The following is an 18137-nucleotide window of genomic DNA, read 5'->3' as shown; positions in this document are numbered from 1 at the left end:
GACAAGACACAGTCCTCGACTTTCATCTTGTTGCATGAGGAGGTTTTCTTGCTTTAGATCGTTTGCTCTAATGAAAATTACGAAGCGAGTTAAGTGGATACAAGGAGCTTGGCCAGCACTGTACTATTTGTGTAAGAAGGGCATCGTGACATCATATTGCTTAGGGCATACTATCACGCAAGCTCTCCAGGAATGGAGCAGTCTATTTTGAACTGGATCATTTCCGAGAGGATCGCCATTTCTGGAGCTCTTGCAGGCGTCAGCGACTGCGCTCATTGAGAAGAAAATGGGGTCTTCCACACATGGTCTAGATGTCTTCTTCTAGTCCTGTGTTTTACTTTTGTCCTTTTGTCGTGTCTTTAGAGGATTGGAACAGTTTCTTCTGGCTTACTGTCTGTTGTTTCGTTCCAGAGTGTTGAACTAAATCTGTCAATAACGCGGAAGGAAAAGAACGCTCTGCAGGCGGATATCCGATTTGTGCTGGAACGCTTGTGTTGTAGAAAACCGCAAGTCGATTTCCATGGAGAGCACTCTGTCCGCCGTATCAGCAGTGTGATCTTGGCGAAAAGAAGCACCCTTCTGGTTTCCTTCGAAGAAATGTGGATTTCTAATGTTCCACCAGCTACAGATGAAGTTTCCGGGGGATTACTTTTCGTATTTACCTTTCTTCATTGGTGGTGCGAAATTTCAGGCTACCGGCCGCATTGCTAGCGTGTAGCGACTCACCTCTTGACAGGTGTTTGACTATTTGCTTGAACTTGTATCACAAAGAGTTCACCACCCGAGCGCTAAAGACAAGAACTGTGTTTCACGGTAAAATTATCCACTTGCTTTACTGCAGCAAAGTAAAACGAAACACTCCGTCCTCTGCGTGAAGTCGCTACACACTTCACTTGATATGTCGCCGATATAATTGTCGTAGCATCCCTCATGCTTTCATCTATCCTGTGATGACGCCCGATGTCAAGCTTGCGCGTAATGCGGAATTTTCCCGATAACCAAGTTCAGAGAACTTCTAGCGCAGTTCTCTTTTGACTGCTGTGCACCGCCACCACCTGAAGGGTTCGGTTCCCGTCGTACATGAGCTGGCCAGCTGAATTTTAGGGAGGATTTCAGAGGCATGCTCACTTCTTGTTCTCTGACCATCCAATCAAGAGAAAACGTTCAACAGTTATCTGTCGTGTAGTCTGACGCTTGTCGCCTCTTATGCTGGCATTGACGGTCGACCGCTATCCACCCGGCACGGCGACTCTACTCTTGTCTGAGCAGCTGCCGCACAAAAAGTCGGAGAAACTGTCTCCCCTTCGCTTTCTGTTTGTGCAGCCCATGGTTGTCAGTGAAGCATTTTTGTTTGTAACGTAGCGGGCAAAGTCCGATCTAAGTTTTTTTTGGTTGGTGTGGCCCCCAGTTGCACGGCATCGAACAGGGGGCCTCCGATGCTAGAGCCGACTAACACAAGGAGGGAACGCCCTTTTCGAAAAATTCTCATGTTTAACTTTGGAGAAGAAGGCGCTTTCTAACGGAAACGCGGCTTCACCTTGAAAAGGGGAAGGCGCTTTCTAACGTTTGTTTACTTTGAGAGGGACACCTGAGGCTTTCCCTTGCATTTCTACGACACCCTTTACTGATTAAAACCGGGCCACCAGCAGTAGCGAATGTGCAGAGAGAGTCAGCTGAAGTAAATAATTCAAACTGAAGCGCTGAAACTGTGTCCCCCTCTATGCAGACCGCCATTCATCATTAATTTACTGGCCTCCTTCAACTGTTTGAAACCGGACAGCAAAACGTTCCCCTCCGGAGGTGGACTCACACAGCTCGATGCATGCACGCGAGTTCGCTTGGTGTCGTGCAGCAAGCTCCTGTGTCACTTTAAATTCCACCGACTTCCTCTTTTTTTCCACAATGAAGAGCCCGCGCGAGCCGTCCCAGAAGCTCTTGCCGTGTCGGCGGAGCCGAGTTACCTCCATATCTCTGCTTTTTCTTGTCTTTGCGGTTCACAGTGTTTTTCTCAGCAACTGTAGAGCGCAAGACGACGGGGAAGAAAGCGTTGTCTATTCTGACACGGGGACGGTCTGCGACGTCGCCGCAGCGACAAAGCTAGTTATAGTCGAGAAGCCTGGAACCGTCAAGTTCAAGTGTGGAGCCAACTTACCAACGTTGTATCCTGCCCAGAATTCGGCTGACCAGACGGTTTGTGACTACCCTAACTGCCGAACTCCGGTGAAACTCGCCGACCTGTTCGATGGAGCATCTCTGACAAAAGAAACTGTATCCGAAGGCGTAGAATATTCGTTCACAACCAGCAAATGGCCCGACAGTGCTGGGTCTATCTTTTTCAGCTGTAAACCAAACCCACCGACACCGCCGTCGGCACTCCGACAAGCGGAAGAAGATCCCCAGTCAACAACAAGCGCCCTGACGCTTGCACGGTGCGAATTGTTATCAGAGGCAAACCAGAGAAAGAAATTCCTTCGTGTAAGTAGAAAAATCTTTCGACTTTGTCGAAGACCAACCAAAGGGCTCTCAACCTCAATTCGGGGAACAACCGTTTAATTTGGGGGTATTTCACAGGCGTGTATGTAGCTAACAATCTCCTTTCACGAAACTTTCTCGCATCTTGCAGGAGCTTTTTTCTTTGGTAGCTTCCTGTAAACAGTCCGTCGGATCTGTGCTCGGCACGATGACACTCTCTACTTGGCCGATTTTGCTGCAGATTCCAGAGTTGCGTGGTTGACATAGCAAGCGTTTTTCCCGGTCTGTTTTTCTAGCCGAGTATTTGTTTGTTCGACCATTTTCAGCTTGTTCCTTCGAGACAGTGACTGACAGCCTGCTGGGCGTCCAAAGTAGGAAAACGCGGTTTCACCGGTTCTCCCTAAGTGTTTTCGAATGCAGGAAGAAGCTGGCACGCTCTGTTGTGTTGAATCGACGCGAGTTCAGGTGTAGGCTGTGCCGCGCTGACTTCCGTCCCAAATAAAATGTCGGGAGGTGAAAGAAGTCACGTTTTCTCCCCACACTTCTGCTTTTGTTCCGAGTTTCTGTGTGTGCTTTTCTCTGCAGATGAGTGCAGCACGCCCACTGGGCAGCGCTTCTTTAGAGTTGACTCTTCCGGTGACGCCGTCTCTTTCAGTTGTGGCGCAGAAATGGCTCTTGAGACGCAAACACACGCGTATCAGACGGCCGAGTGCACAGATTTAACTCCGCTTACAACTCTTCTACCGTCCGCGAGTCTAACACAGGACACTTCACAGAGCGGCACACTCGAGAACCCACTGTATACACTGACAGTTCCCCAGTTGCCAGGGGAGCCGATCAATCAGCTTTGTTTCTTGTGCAAATCGAAGGAGTCGAGTTCGTCCACACCGGACGTTTGCAAAGTGCTAATTGGATTTGAAACTCTCCCAAATGATGGAGAGCCCCAATCACACGAAGCGACGAGCGCTAGTTTTTTGTCCTTAGTTTTGCTCGCGCTGACTTTCGGTGTCTCTACAGTTGCCGCATTTGTGTAAGAGTAGCCACTTGTGGGTTCGCTTGCCCTCCTGTTTGCGGGCGCCAGTGCCTGCCAGCCAGCTTTAGGGTACAACGACTTCCCTTTGCTGGAAAGAGCAAAGCGACCGACAGCTGATCTGCCAGGGAAGTGGAAGCGGAAATCCTCCAAGTGACGTGTGAAGCAGGTGCAGACAAAACACTGAAGTGAAACGCGTGCTTGCCTTGGGTGTCTGCTCGACAGCTGGAGGGATAGGGTGGCGCACACACAAGTAGGTGGACAGCGGTAAAATTTATGTAAGTGGGCATTTGGGGAGATAAAAAAACAACAGGGGACAGGCAAGCACTCCTTCAACGCCGTGTGCATCTTTATGGCAAGCCAATGGTGCGTCCTCGAGTGCCTGCCTCTCACTGGGACCCTGATTCTCCTCGTATCCGTGAGGCGTGCTGTCTCGCTTTTTTTCTCCATCTGACGAGTTGAAAAATGATTTTTCAAGTATGGCAATGACTGCCATTTTGTTATTTCAGTGCTACTTCGTCTTTGGGGGACGGCCAAAGCCAACAATTTAGGTTCGTCGTTTGATGCCAAAATGCCGGAGTTCGCATCCTCACACGCCGTTTGTACTGTAATCTACTGCCCTAGTTTGGCTGCGACGCCTCGTAACCTACTCACTGTCTGCAAAATCCGGGCCTCTCTGGTCTTCAGAGAAAACCAATGGTTTGCTTCATGCTTCCTGCCTCCACTTGCGGGCGCACTACCGTGTGGTCACTTTTCTGTGTTCTGCAGTGCACCACTAGTCACACCAGAAAAATCTCCGATATACCTGTTTCAAATGGTGTAGATTACAGACGGATTAGCCAAAGTAGATTGGCAGGGCGATAGCCTACACCCTAAAAATTGATCGTGACGGCAGCTAGTGTGATGGTAGGTGCACTGATAGACTAAGGCATGTTGCAACAAAGATGACATTCAAGGTCTGGCAATCATTTCTCGCTGCTCTGATAGACATGTTTTACGACTCTTTCTGGAAACTTATAGCATTAATTCAACGTAAAAGAGAGCTTCCTGGATGAGGGGGGAGTTCGCATTGACCGGGGTCTATTTGACCCGTCTGCTGCGGTCAGTTCCCACGTAAAAATACAACAGCACTGCATTGAAGCATATTCGGTTTGTTGTTTGTTGTGTTCATTGCTGGTACTGTGCTAACCTTACCTGTGCAGGAGCCTCACAGGCGACATTTAACCGATCAACCTACTGCAGAGCTGTGACCCCTGCCTGCGCGGGAACCGGTCGAAAATTAGAGGGCAATGAACCGACACCAGAAAAGAAGTCCTGGCTACATGCTTGCACATATTTGTTTGAAAACGTGTGAATTTGAAATAAATACGTATATATGAATTAAGCAGCCCATGAAAATCGAATGCCTACTTGGAAGCACAGACTGTTATGCCAAAGACGCAAACATTCTAGTGCCGGTTGTTTCTGGAACCCCAGTTCATAGAGATAGCCTTCTATTGGAGCAGGGACCTGTCGTTCAAAGGCGAGGGTCTCTCTAGACAAAACCTCATTGTCCAGGCTCCATTTTACAACAATGCCTCGCCAGCTGGAACAACCGTGTCCCTTCTTTTGCGGTGCCGGCGCGTTGCGGCCTATCAGTGAATGCAGGGGGACGTTTGCAGGAAAAGCATTGTGTTCCAAGTCCTGAACACGTGGATGAATCAAGTTTGTCCTGTGGATTGTACTTATGGACATCGAAAACACGAGTTGGTTCTGAGATGATCAGGAACCCTAGGGGCGCCTGTAGCCCTGGCGCTAGGGCGAGTGTTCTAGGGTGGTGAATGCGTCAGGGACACTCAAGCAGCGAGCAACTACCCACAGGCCCTGCAGTGATGTTATCTAATTCAAGACAACAAAGATCTTTACACGATGTTCTTTCCTTTACTAGTTGCTTCTGTGGGTCGTGATGTCCCCGAGAACTTGGCGACCTCCCCCGACTCGCTCTCACATTTGAAGCGCTCCTTCATCGCATGTAGAACAACTCTCTCACTGACACGGTACATGCGTCATTGCGTGGCAAATAAGCAAAGCCCCTCGGGAAACCGGTTTCAGCAGAGGCAGCTCCGCGAACTAGCAAGCCTCTTCAAGACAGCTTCCCAAGTATCTCTGTCGCTGCCAATTTACCCGCGAGAGATTTCAGTTGCTCGTCTGCTCTTTGTAATTTGCAGTCATGCCTTGAAGACAATTCGAGTGCAAGGACGGCTTTGAGACACAGTTGTATATCATGTTATTGTTATGCGCCTTTGTCGCTGTGGTTACACTTGAGGCTCATCTCCCGTCTGCTCGGGAAAAGCTGGAAGGCAACTCTTCCCGAAACAGTTTGCCAGCGTTTCTCGCCTTCTCTTTGCGTGTATGTTCGATTGTGTTTGCGTGTGAGGCAAATGAAGGAAACTGCTATGGCTGGAGGAATCGCTCTTCTGTGGCTGCTTTCGAAAGTACTTACTGCAACGTTTGCGGCCAAAAGCAGCTATTCTACAAAGCACCGCTGGAGCAGCAATGCGTTCAGGAATTGAGGCATCATTTTCGGTCAAAAACTGAGTTGCAGCCAGGCTTTTGCTTCCGGCGAGAAGATTCCCCGAGTCCCCGTCACATACTAGAAACGAATGTTGGGTATTCTGTGACATTCCGGATCACCGGATTGTTCAGACGGCTTGACTGCGACCGCACTCGTGTTCGCATGGTTCATGTGTTTCCGTCAAAGACTGAACGAAAATGGAGCATGACGACGACAGTGAGTGGCTTGCGTTCTGCATGAAAGTGGAAGAACAGGAGCTGAGTGCCAGTCCGTGGTGTTTTTCCTCAGAGGTTGTCTCTCCGGCGACCCCCGTTTTGCTTAGAAACGCTACCACGGAGGCAGAGCCGACCCTTGAGACACTGTCTGCCTGCTCCCCGAAAAACTGTCTGAGAGTCCAGACAGAGCAAGGAAGTACAAGCGACACGGTAAAACGCTTCGCCTCTGAAGTGTTGCATACATGCCACAAACGCGGGCCGGGTCTCATCACCGAACCAATCTGTACTGTCAGTCAAGAGGAACAAGAGACTTTGCGTCCAGCGAAGACTGCAGCAGATACCACACCTGAGAAACAGCACGGAGACAAATTCAGAGAAGTCCCTTTAGAAATCATAAAAGGTCGGTCCATCAAAAGCGAGCACAGCAGCGAACCAGGTGACCCCAACTCTGACAAGCTTGAGGTGAGCGTGGGCGAGAAATCTGCTTCCGATTCCACAACAGAGTGCCGCATCAAACCTCCTGCCACGCGTGGTGCGCGGTCAGCACCAACCAGCTACGCTTCCGTATTCCCCGTTGCGATTGGCGGCAGAACTCCCTTGAAGTGTGTATCGGGACAATCGCCAGAGCCTGTGCCATCGAGAACGACTAATTCGCATGAGCCAGTTTGCAGATTTCCCACCCGCCAGAATGGCGACGATGGGCGTGCGGAATGTCCCGAGGCTTCAAATGGCCTCTTCGAATCTAATCTAGCGAATGAAGAGCAGGCCACAAATACGGGACTTATTTGTGAACCAATGGGAGTTGGAGGACTTCGGTGTCGGGAGCGCCTTTTCGACTTTACAAAGCCCAGAGGCCAGGCTGAGAGGGCAGGGGGCTGGGGAGGTCGCCGCACCTCCCGTGGCAGTATCAGAGAGGGCGTCGGAGCTACACAGATCGGAAGAAAGCTGCGTTTGTTTGCAGAGTTTGTAACGGAAAGAAAGAAAAAAGACGAAGAGCGGGTCGAAAGGCAGAAAACTGTCCGAGCAATTCTCAATATTGCAGCTAGGATGAGCGAGCGCCGGAGGCCCACGCGAGGAGATTCAGAGGAGAGTAATACCCAGAAATGGGCTTCAGTACAGGAAATGTCAGACGCAGCAGAACCCGAGCACTTTTGGATGGACAAAGATATGCAATCTGGCTGTTCTACGCCGGCGTCCGCAGCTGCGAGTGCACTGCCACAAGGCAACTCTCTTGTTACGGAGATGCCTGAGAATCTTCAGTGTCGAAACAACGTAGGAGCGCCAAAACAACCACGAAACTTAAGACTGAATCCCAGTGACGAGGGAGGGAGCAAGCCGCTACGGTATGAAACGAACTTAGATCTTCTTTCGAGAACACGTACGGCGGAGAAAAGGCATGCCGATGAAGACAGAAATTCCCTCCTTCGAAAATACCTTTCAGCCCTAGAGGCGGCACAGACCGCGTGGCTGCGGGCTCAACGAGAACGCTTAGACACTCAGCGTTTTCGCGTTCTTGCAGTTTTGGGGGTTGGAGCATATGGACTTGTTCGTCTGGTGCAAGATCGCCAAACGGGGGAGAAATTTGCTCTGAAGCAAATGGAGAAACGCGCCGTCAAGATGAAGAACGAAAGGACGCGTTTGTACGCAGAGCGTCACGTCCTCGCAGAAGTCGTTAGCCGGCACATCGTCAAGCTTGTCTGCACATTCCAAGACATGCGGTATCTTTACCAGGTTTTGGAGTACCTTCCTGGCGGTGACCTCATGACTCACTTGGTTGCCTGCGGCCGGTTCTCTGAGGAGACAACAAAGTTCTACATTGCTCAGTTGATCCTCGCGGTGCACACCGTTCACCGACTTGGTTACTTACACAGGGATATCAAGCCGTGCAACATTGTTCTAGATGATAAGGGCAACTTAAAACTTCTCGACTTTGGGCTCTGCGCCTACTACCATTCCCCCTGTGATTTCTCCAGTTCTGGCAGCACCACTCATAGTGAATTCTCCGACACGGGAAGCACAGGCACGCTAGATCCACGCCTAGCAACACGAGGAAGCGAGAAAACGCATTCGAAGCAATCAGCGGAATTTGTAGTGTATGGGCAGCGAAGCAAAAAAGGAGTTGAGAAAACTTTCTCTCTGCAGGCTTCAGCTGTTTCGTGGAAATTAAGGCCTCCGCGCCTGTTACACGATGAGATAGTCGAAGGCGTGACATCGTGCTCCGCGGGTGCTCCAGAAGAACCTAATGAGTTAGAGGAAAAACAGGAGCAAAGAGGGGGGCTAATCGCTAGTAGTTTTGCGGACAATAATCATGCTTCTACGTCTGCGATGCTTGCCTCCACTCCTGCCAGTCCCCTTTCTTCCCATTTAGCAGCGTCGCCGAACTGTTGCCACTCGAAGGAGCTCGCTCCCCCTGCCCCTGCCTCATCAGCCTCCCCCACGTCAGAGTTTGTCTTCCACTCTCCGCCTACTCTTTCGCCCGCGAGTCACACTTCTCGATCTTGCGCGCGTGCTTTTCCAGAAATCCAGAGTTGTGCATATGAAAGTCGCCGAGCAGATGCCAAAGAACTCGTCGGGGAAGAACTGGCACCCGACGCTGGATCCACGAGCGAAAAAATCCCCCCTTGTGACGGCAGTGAAGGACGACCATCTGAGGGCAGTCTGATACTTCCTCCTTCCCCAGGCATTCCTCTAGAAGGCAAGGATATACCAGAAACCCCAATAGATCGCGACCAAACGCTTCCTTCACGTTCCATAACTGCTTCGACACAGGAAACCAGTTTCAATCTTTATTGCGGAACCAGTCTTTGTCAAGCCACACCACCAGACAACTCTTTGTCTGGCGTTTCCTCAGTTCCCTTTTCTACAACTTCAAACCCGTTCTTTCTGCATTCTGCTACCCAACAACCGCCTTCCGCTCTGTCCCCGAATCAACAGGCGGTTCCCCAGAATGAAGTCCGCCCTGCCGGCTTTCAGGCGCCCGCTCCGGCTGTGACTAGTTTCGTCTCCCCAGGGCAAAGTTCGCCGACCTTTGATTTGTCATCATCGTCTGTCTTCGAAACACCGAGCGCGGCCAGGGTGGTGGGTTCCGAAGCTAACTGGAAGGAGGACGAAAAGCCTCCCTTGAGCAACATCTCTTCAGAGTTTTCTTCAGATCTTTCGTCCGATGTCCAACACAGAGGCATGCCGGCAAGTGAACTCGGTTCTCCTCTACGTCCGTGTGCTTCGTCGGGTGCCTCCGCTGCTTCATGTCCTCACGTTTCTCCTGTCTCTCCTCTGAGCTTCACTCCCTGTTACTCTGGTCCCGCGTCTCCTCCCCTTTCGGTGACTCCTTCCTCCCCTCGTTTGCAGTCGCCTTCTTCGCCGCGCTGCGATTCCTTGGCGACTCCCGATGCTTCTGCCTTTTCTTTTCCACGTCTGTCTGGTGCGCTGGCCGTGCCTACTCCCGAGACAATCCACGGGTCGCCATCAGCAGAAAAACGAAGTACTCCAGTGGAACCAAAAGCACCGACAGACGGAGGCGAGCACTGCCATGACGCCTTGAACGAAACTGCGCCTTCTCCAGCTCCATCCACTCTGTCTCCAGCTTCTTCCCCGACACATATTTCTCGTCTGGAGGCGTTGTCCCAAGTCGGGACGCCGCACTACATGGCGCCAGAGGTGCTTGCAGGTCTTCCCTACTCGTTTCCGGCGGACTGGTGGTCGGTGGGAGTTATCCTGTTTGAGTGCATCTACGGGGGAGTGCCCTTCAACACTCCCAGCTACAACCCGCAGTTGCTGTCCTACATCATCATCAACTTCCGTCGCTTTCTGACGCTTCCAAAGCACAGCGGCCCCGAAAAAGTGCGAGTCTCAGCTGCATGCAGAGATGTTATTCAGGGATTGCTATGTGAACCGGAACAACGGTGGGGGTTCGAGGAACTCCGTCAGTCTGCGTGGCTCCGAAACATCGACTGGGAAGCCTTAGGTCGCGGCGTATGGAGGAACCGGGAGAGAAGAACACACAAGGGAAGTGACGGAGCAAACAGCGGCGGCGAAAAGCCCACTGGTGACAGTGAGAGAATGATATCGATGGAAAAAACTAATGCAGCACAAGCCGAGGGTGCAGCCGCGGAAGTCGACAAAGTGCGAATTAAACAGAGCAGTCAGGGAAACCCGACACTTGCCGACCCCCGGGACGAACCTTCCCTACAGGACACTACGGAGGGCGGAATATCTGCTCCACAAAACGAGCAGGGTACGAATACGTCGAGAGAAACTGACAGCAGAATAGAAACAACCGTCTTTAAACGTAGCTCAAGGGAAGAAATACCTGGCATCATTAACGGCATAGCCCCTGCCGCTCGCGGACATCAAGCTGTTCCACGCTGTTCAAGCAACGAAAAGTCTAAAAGAGAACACATTCCCTGGGACAACGAACGCGGCTGCGTAGCTGCTGAGGAGGTCGAGGAAGAGGATGTGACAGAAGGACCCTTGAAGCTTCCGTCGAATGCCGTACCCGTCGGCCTTTCACCCGCGGCATTCTTCAACAACGGCGACAGGGAAAGCCCATCTCGCGTCCTCCCTTCCTGGTGTCGATACACCCCAGGCATGGCTGGCCGACTAGACGGTTTGCCTGCGAAGGGCCCGCAGAACGCAGCCACGGGAGCACAGAACGCCGCGCAGCCACTGGAAGCCACGCGTTTCGGTGTGGAGCACGGAACACACCGACGACCCACCGCAAGAACGCAGAATCTGCGTACTGACTCAGCGGAATCAAATCCAGGTCGTGAGCCTCGTGAGGCAATAAAGCAACCTGCAACAGCCAGAAGACAACGGAATCCCAGTAACGACCAAGCTGCAGGTGAACACTTTGGAGAAGAACTGAAAAGTGCCCTTTGCCTCAAAGACGAATGCAGTAAGGCTGTTTTTTGCACCGTGAAGGCAGGAGGCCCTGGCACAAAACGAGCGGTACTGAACAAAGACGGTAAACCTCGCAACGAAAATCTGCGGGCAACACCGCCCTGGGGGTCGCATGCCTCAACGGACGCGAACGACTGGCTGAAGCTCCAGCCGTTCAGACCCAAAGACGAGGTGTTGAAAGATCTGCGTTTCCTCAATTTCACGTTCAAGCGTGAGGAAAAGGACTACGAGGCTGGCGTGTGGGCGTTGGAAGAGAAAATTAGGCAAATCGTGATGAGCGACTGTGAAACGGTGTGTAGAGACGGAGAACTCGGAACTTAAAACGGAAAACCGGGATCCAATGCAGAGGTTCGCTCAGGGAGATGACCAGAAACGACAAAGAGAAAGGTTCGGTGACTGTGCGTTCGTAAGAACGCGTCACCAGACGGTTGTTTCGAAAGAGGAACAGGTGGACCGTGTAGGTAACCCTGCTGTCTCCCCCGAAGGAACACATACATCCTGACCAAGTCAACGACAGTAGATATACAACCCAAGGCAAAAATCGTAGATTGTCCCACGAACACTGCTCGACCTGAAGATATAGAGTTTGCGGGACTGCGCCGAAAAACCAGCTGTGAGAGTAGAGCGCGTGTACCTCTGGATGCCCGAAGAACGATAAGATTCGTTGATAGAGTCCGCTGCTTGTTGACTCTCTCATTGCCCAGGCGGTGCTGTGACACGTCACATTCCGTCTTTAGAAACGGAAAACTAGATGAAGTTCATTGCTTTTATGGTGGGCGAGATCCGAAAAAGTGCCTGTTGCACATAGCTTTAGAACTAAAGTGCCACATAAGACGATAACGTACCGCCAGCGGTCCCGAGCGACTCTCTGCTACTCCTTTCAATTGTCTTCCGAGAACCGTTCGACCCTCTCTGCTTCTTCCACGGTTCCAGTCGTCCACTCCAGTGCGACGAGAGCGACTTGTGGCTGCGAGTGTGATAGTATGTTGCCAATCGGCCTCTGGTGTCACTACCGCAATGGCATGCAACTCGTGAAGTTGTTTCTTCAGTCTCAACGGCTTCACGCGTTCAGCGAAACTGCACTTGCGAAGACGCCTTCGTGCCTCGCCTTTTAGCGCTCTGGAAACCCAAAGTGTTTTGTGTGGGTGGCCTGGGGAAGTAAACTGGCATCTTTGTATTCGCTGTTACCCGTGTTTCTCGACTCCTTGAGACGCGAATCTCAGAGAAAGCAACGCGCGCCCCGCAAGGTTAAACAGCCAGCAGAGAAGCCTTGACAAATCACTCACCAGTGGAAGAAATGCAGGACTGCTTGCCCACAAGAAGCCAGGAGTGGAGAAACCGGTACGCGGCTAGAAGTGCACTTCGGATACCGTAACGTAAGACATGCACGATACGGCAGTCAATCCGAACTGCGTCTTGTTTTTTTCATGAGGTATTTCAACCTGAGGTAGGCGCCTCCGACTATGCTCTTTGTCGAGGCATATACGATGTAACAGCCACTTGAAATCCACGGCAGTAAAACACGAATGCTCCGAGCCGGGCTCTTTCACGAAACCTTCAGTCTACGTGCGTCGGGTGTACAGACACCCCGTTGCTGGGCGCGGGTTCCCTCCAATTCGAACTGCCTCTGACAAAGACAAAGCATTCTGCCCTGGCTTTCGAGCACCCGAAAACGAAACCTGTTCTGGATCGCGGACCACTTACACAGCGACACTCTCTAAATCTAATGATTGCCACAATACGCGGACGAGGTATGAATATACCTCCTACCGTCGACCCCAGTTCTCCGAAGCACGTCACCCTCCTGCATAAAACAATAACATTCCACTTTGCCAGCGGTCTGTCCCCCTTCCACCATTCTGTATTCCTCCGTCTTCCAAAATCCGAACCAGCAGACCAACGTGAAGTCGAGCCTCCGCCAAAACAGGTCGTTCACAGAAACGAGAACCCCCAAATTTCCAGATGTGCACCTCAGAGACGCGCTTCAGTTGTTGTCTTGACGGCAGTGCATGAGCAGTGTCTTTTTCTCTCCTGTTTCTCTACTCACTATTGCTCTGCGTTCTCTTAGCCAGTTCCCTCAGCCGCTCGTGTGCTCGCCGCACGACACGCGCGTCTGCTTCTGCGGCGCTTGCATCCTCTGTTTGTGCGTCTGCCGCCCCTCGCCAGAGCGCCCGGAGAGTCGAGAGAAAGGAACGTTGTGGCCCTCTTTCCTGTGTATCTGCCAGAGCCTCGTTCCCTGCGGTCTTTTCAACTCTTCTCGCGACGTAGATCCCCGCTCCCGTGGAAAAAAGCGAAAAACCCAACAGACACTTGTGGCTGACGGTCGCACCCCACCACTGAGGCAGAAAGCCACCACCGACCGGAGGAAACGCATGGACGCTGAGAGACGAGACATCAAAAACCGAAAGGCGTGAAACAGACGGTAAAGAAGCATGCGACCCAGAAGAAGTTGAGCCTTGAGAAGCGCAGTGGTGTGGGGGACAAGACGCGGGAGAAGCAGAAGAAGACGCGAAAAGCTTCGCCGGACCGCGAAGACGAGGTCTTCCTGGTTGGGCTTTTGGATTCGAGGCAGCTTTGTTCCAGTAAGAAAAGAGAGACGAAGGAGGACGCTTCAAGTAGGCGGCCGCGAGGACGTGGAAAGCAAGTGGAGCAGTCAGGCATGCATAGCCGACAGCGGGAGAGAACATTTCACATAGTATCGGAGGTAGGGTGCAGAGGCCCAAGGAGCAGAAGCCGAGAAGGTACCTAAAGGAGGAAAGCATGAGACCGCTTCTTTCATTTTTATAGACGCCCTCGAGGTAAACGTCTGAGTCCTTGGTGTCTTACCTATGAAAACACCCGCGAAACTGTTGCGGTAGCTGGAGACGAGAATGCGACTTTAGAGTCTATCTGTGGCACTGTTGAACATAAAAGCGTTCCTTCCACCACATGAAGAGCCTCTCTCGGAGTGTTAGCACAAAGATCCTGATAGCGCTCGGTTTAAAGAACAAATGAGAAACCGACTATTCAGATGAAGGGAGATCGGCATGCTTGTACTGGAAGGAACATTCTCTGAGAGAGGAGTATTCAGCTTCTCCGGCGAGCACATAGATAACGAGTGAGATCCATCGTTTCGATCGTGAATGTGTGTTGACGGATCCACGTTGTAGGGTGTGGTGCATGCAGAGACAGCAGCGAGAAGAAAAGGAAGAAGAGGAAGCGAAGGAAAGGCGAGGCAGAATAGCAAAGAAAGGAAGCTTTTTCTACAACAGCTTCTGTACTGAACGTTGGACGGGGAAGATGGAATAGAACCCGATTTGATATCGAAACTGAGTCCTTCTCTCCTCCTCACCTCGTCGGCCCCGCCGGAGGGACGTAGAGACGGCCGAAGCGAGCAGCTTCGAAGCCCCAGAACGCAATGCCGCCGTACATGGCTGATGTCAGTGCCAGTGTTTTGATGTGCATGTCGATGCGACGCTCGACAACTGTCGCCGGAGCTGCCGAGACAATTGCGAGAAGACCCCCCAAAAGCAGATAAGCCGCGCCGTCGATCACCCACTGAAAGTACCTGGGAACAGACAACGCAGAACCGCAACGCTTCTCTGAGACACGAGTTCTTCTAGCCTTTCTGAGGAAAAATCACCTACGCAGTGGACAATGCGTTTAGATCAAAAGGCCCTGTGTCTGCAGCAAGTGTCTGGAGTCGAGTGGAGGGCACAAAGCTACCTGGGTACGCTCCTGTTTCTTCTCAGAAATTCGATAGGTAAGCCATTGAGTATTTAATTGCATGCTCCGCAGGAGACCCGAACGTTTCAGTGGTCGCGGGCGTTCGGAGAATCACCGTTTCCTAAGTTTTTTTTTGTTTCCTAAGTGCAGACACTTTCCAGAGAGAAGGCTAAGAAAGCTGCGAGACGCCTTCAGCTGAGACTGCTGTCGGTCTCGAGGACTCTACTCCAGAGAACCTCCTATAGAGTAAACAGAAGAAGAAAGCCGACGGGCCAGGTGCAGAGCCACTGGTAGACTGCATGCAGTAAAAGCAGAGACGAGAAGGAGAGGAACAGAATCCCCTTCGTCGTGCCTTTCTCGCGGTCACGGCACTCTCGGCACTTCGTCTTTGGTCAAGAGGGCGAGACGTGAAGCAGAAAGTGAGTTTCTCTTTACCTCGGTGGAAGTTTATTTCCGCTGTCTCCGAGAGCCTCAGAGGCGCGGCAGCTGAAGTTGTGACTGACTGCGTCATAGAGTTCGAAAGAGAGCAGAGGTCGCTCGGAGGGCAGGAGATCCGCGGGCGCCTGCAGACACGGCGGCTCTGTGGTCTTGGGAACTTCCTCTTTTTCACGAGAAGACCAAGTGAGAGAAGCAGCCCCCACACCCCCGCCATCTTCCGATTCGGCGCCTTCTGCCGTGTACGTACACCTCGGCTGCAACAGGTACGCTCTCGCAGAGGTCTCTAGGAAACTGGAGAAATGGCGCCTCGCGGCACAGAGGCCGCTCGGGTGTACAGAGAGCCCTGGCAGGCAGCGAGAAGCTGCGGAGACAGCTGGAAAGGCGAGAATGAACTGGTTGCCAGGACGGGAGGAATGAGCACTTTGGAGAGACGAAGAGAAAGCCTCCTCTCCTGCTCCGAAGAGCCTCCGCAGTCCGTTCTCTCGGCTTGCAGAGTGTGAACGCGAAGCTGCAGAAGAGAAGAACTCACGGCCAAGAAAAGACAGCTGTGTGCTGGACTCTTGTCTCGCGCGTCGTCGCGTAGTCTGGACAGAACTTTCCCCGTTGTCCCAGGGAGTCTGCCGCCTTCTTCCACATGCCGAAACGACTGCATGCGCCTCGCGAGAACGCGCCTCGCGGCCCACCAAAAAGCAGCAACGCGGCGCCGTTGCCACGAACCGGCGGGGCAGACGCTCAGGTGTACGTACCTGAGACTGTCGGGAGCATGGCGGAGATGCGCGGCTGGTGAGTGCGGCAAGTCTGTAAGAAGGCGAGTTTCGTTGAAAAGAGCAGTGGCGAGGTCGAGGAAAAGGCAGGGAAGGAGAGAAAAGAGAGGAGAAAGAGGAAGAAGAGTAACGCGAAGGGATCGACACCAGCAAAGACAAGGAGCGAAGAGAGGTGAGAGGAGAGTGACAGCAAGGACGAGAGGCCGAGAGAAAGTGGAGAACTCGAGAAGCTTTTGCCATTGTTTTCATGAACTGATGAGGAAACGAGACCCCAGAACCTTCCTGGGGGGCGTACAGACAAGCATGGATGCTCTCTACCGACCGCTTCTCACAGTCGGAACTGCAAAAAACGGAGAGTCCTTCAATCGACGAATCGCAGAGAAACGTCGGGATTTAGAGGCATCCACCACGCGGGACAAGTCCGTGATAGTGTCTACCTTGGTGCTCAGAGAACATCGGGGCAACGTTGAGGAGTTCGGAGATCTCTCGTCCACGAATTGTTACTGAAAACCTCAGAAGATGCTCTTCTGTCTTCCAAAGATAAGTCCTCTGCATTAGCCTTCGACATTCGGCGGGTGACGGCTTGTGACCTGACGCGCGCGTTTCTCTTCTGCTCGGATGAGGGCCAGTCGAATCGGAAGAGAGCCAGCTTGTTCGAGAGTCGAAGCCCTTGTGAATTCAGAAGATCCTCACTTATCAGAAATCTTTTTTCCTGTCCACAGCACACGCGCTGTTTGAGTCTGCGGCCGCTTCCTCGCACAACAGCCGCCGCTCCTCGGGAGCCTGGCGGCAGGTCAAAGTCCCTTTGCCCGAGTTCGTAGACAGCACCGAGGATTTTCCAGAGAGTCCTCACTCACCAGCATGTTGACGTCCTCTCTGCTTCTGTGGAAAGAGAAGCTGGGTCGAAAGACACGGAAGAAAGATTTCTCACGGTCGAGGAAGACACACCTGAAAACTGCATGTGCCGACTGTCGGCGACGGCGGGCGCAGGAAACATCGAAGAGCTCACCTGATCTCCTAAAGCTGGAGGTGTTGCTCTCCAATGTTGAGAAGCGAAGATTGTTTTCAGGACAACGGGACGGCAAACCGACGGGCATCCTTTGCAGAGAACGCGTCAACAGGAAAAACACCCGCGGAGTGCATGCACACCAGCTTTCCGCTGTGCAACGTTGCCGGCGCGAGATGGACCATGGAAAAAACGAGACAGGCGTTGAGTCTCGGGGAAATGTCTGATGTTTAAAAAAGGGGGAAGAATGCAAACGAAGGGGAAATGTTTCAGCGCGATCAGTGATACTTTCTTGAAAGCGCACATTGGAAGGGTAGCGCCGATGCCCCTTTTCCGAACTTTCTTTTTCAGTCTACTGTGTGTAAACAGTCGAAGTTTCGAAGTCCCGGTTGCAGGAATGTCAGAAATTCTCGGCCCTCCTGCACAGACCTACGGGTTCTTTCGAGGAGCAATTAATGTTTTTCTCTTTTTGGGATTAAAACCGAGTTGGAAGTTACCTCTTGGGTGTCTATGATGCCCTTCATGACCCTACGCAGAGAGTCGAGCGAGAGTACCGTGTTGTCGGCGGTAAATAGATCTGAAATAGGCCTATCATCTCTCACACCGCAAGAACTAAATTACGCAGAACTACAGTGAAACACATGAAAGTACACTTCTACATTTCGTGAAAGTGAGGCGAGAAGCCCTAAGGTGCAAGAGCGTTCTGTGAGGGCCGACAGCCTGTTGCGCAGTCACAGGTCCTTCATTTTTTTCATTTTTGCCACGTTGATTCGTCGAAGAAGCTCCACGAAAAACGAAATCTCTCCCTGGCAGCATAGCCACCATACGAACGCACTGCCGGATGAGCCTTCTGCTAAAACCAGTGCTTCAAGTCTGCGCAAAAAAGCTGTCGGTGTCGCGGTGACAGCTTCACGGGAACCACGCCCCCTTTCGAACAACGCCACAAAAAATGTTTCGCCGGCCTTTTTCTGTATGTTTGTGGGTGTGAATACCATCAACGCGTCACTGAAACACTAGCACCCTGCAGGTATGGATGCCGCGCTTAAAGTTGTCT

At 52.1% G+C, this 18137-nt stretch overlaps 3 protein-coding genes across 3 annotated transcripts; 2 read left to right on the top strand and 1 right to left on the bottom strand.

Annotated features, from left to right (window-relative positions):
* The first annotated feature begins 1338 nt into the window (after nucleotides 1-1338).
* Nucleotides 1339-4149, top strand: SRS18 (SAG-related sequence SRS18). The gene is made up of 2 exons (XM_002370846.2): nucleotides 1339-2475; nucleotides 3058-4149. Exons 1-2 carry the CDS (start codon nucleotides 1819-1821, stop codon nucleotides 3193-3195), a joined length of 795 nt encoding a protein of 264 aa, XP_002370887.2. The 5' UTR covers nucleotides 1339-1818; the 3' UTR covers nucleotides 3196-4149.
* Nucleotides 4150-6253: 2104 nt separating this feature from the next.
* On the top strand, nucleotides 6254-12038 carry TGME49_215670 (cAMP-dependent protein kinase; the record flags this gene model as incomplete). Its single annotated transcript, XM_002370845.2, has 1 exon — nucleotides 6254-12038. The coding sequence occupies one exon, from the start codon at nucleotides 6254-6256 to the stop codon at nucleotides 11489-11491; it is 5238 nt and encodes a 1745-aa protein (XP_002370886.1). The 3' UTR covers nucleotides 11492-12038.
* A 520-nt stretch (nucleotides 12039-12558) lies between these two features.
* Nucleotides 12559-17125, bottom strand: TGME49_215660 (hypothetical protein). The gene is made up of 3 exons (XM_018779697.1): nucleotides 15311-17125; nucleotides 14502-14717; nucleotides 12559-13915 (listed from the first exon to the last, which is right to left on the bottom strand). The coding sequence occupies exons 1-3, from the start codon at nucleotides 16324-16326 to the stop codon at nucleotides 13210-13212; spliced, it is 1938 nt and encodes a 645-aa protein (XP_018635686.1). The 5' UTR covers nucleotides 16327-17125; the 3' UTR covers nucleotides 12559-13209.
* Nucleotides 17126-18137: the final 1012 nt, after the last annotated feature.

This window comes from Toxoplasma gondii, chromosome X, assembly GCF_000006565.2.
Source record: "Toxoplasma gondii ME49 chromosome X, whole genome shotgun sequence".
Taxonomy (NCBI): Eukaryota; Apicomplexa; class Conoidasida; order Eucoccidiorida; family Sarcocystidae; genus Toxoplasma; species Toxoplasma gondii.
This window is presented reverse-complemented; position numbering and strand designations above follow the sequence as displayed.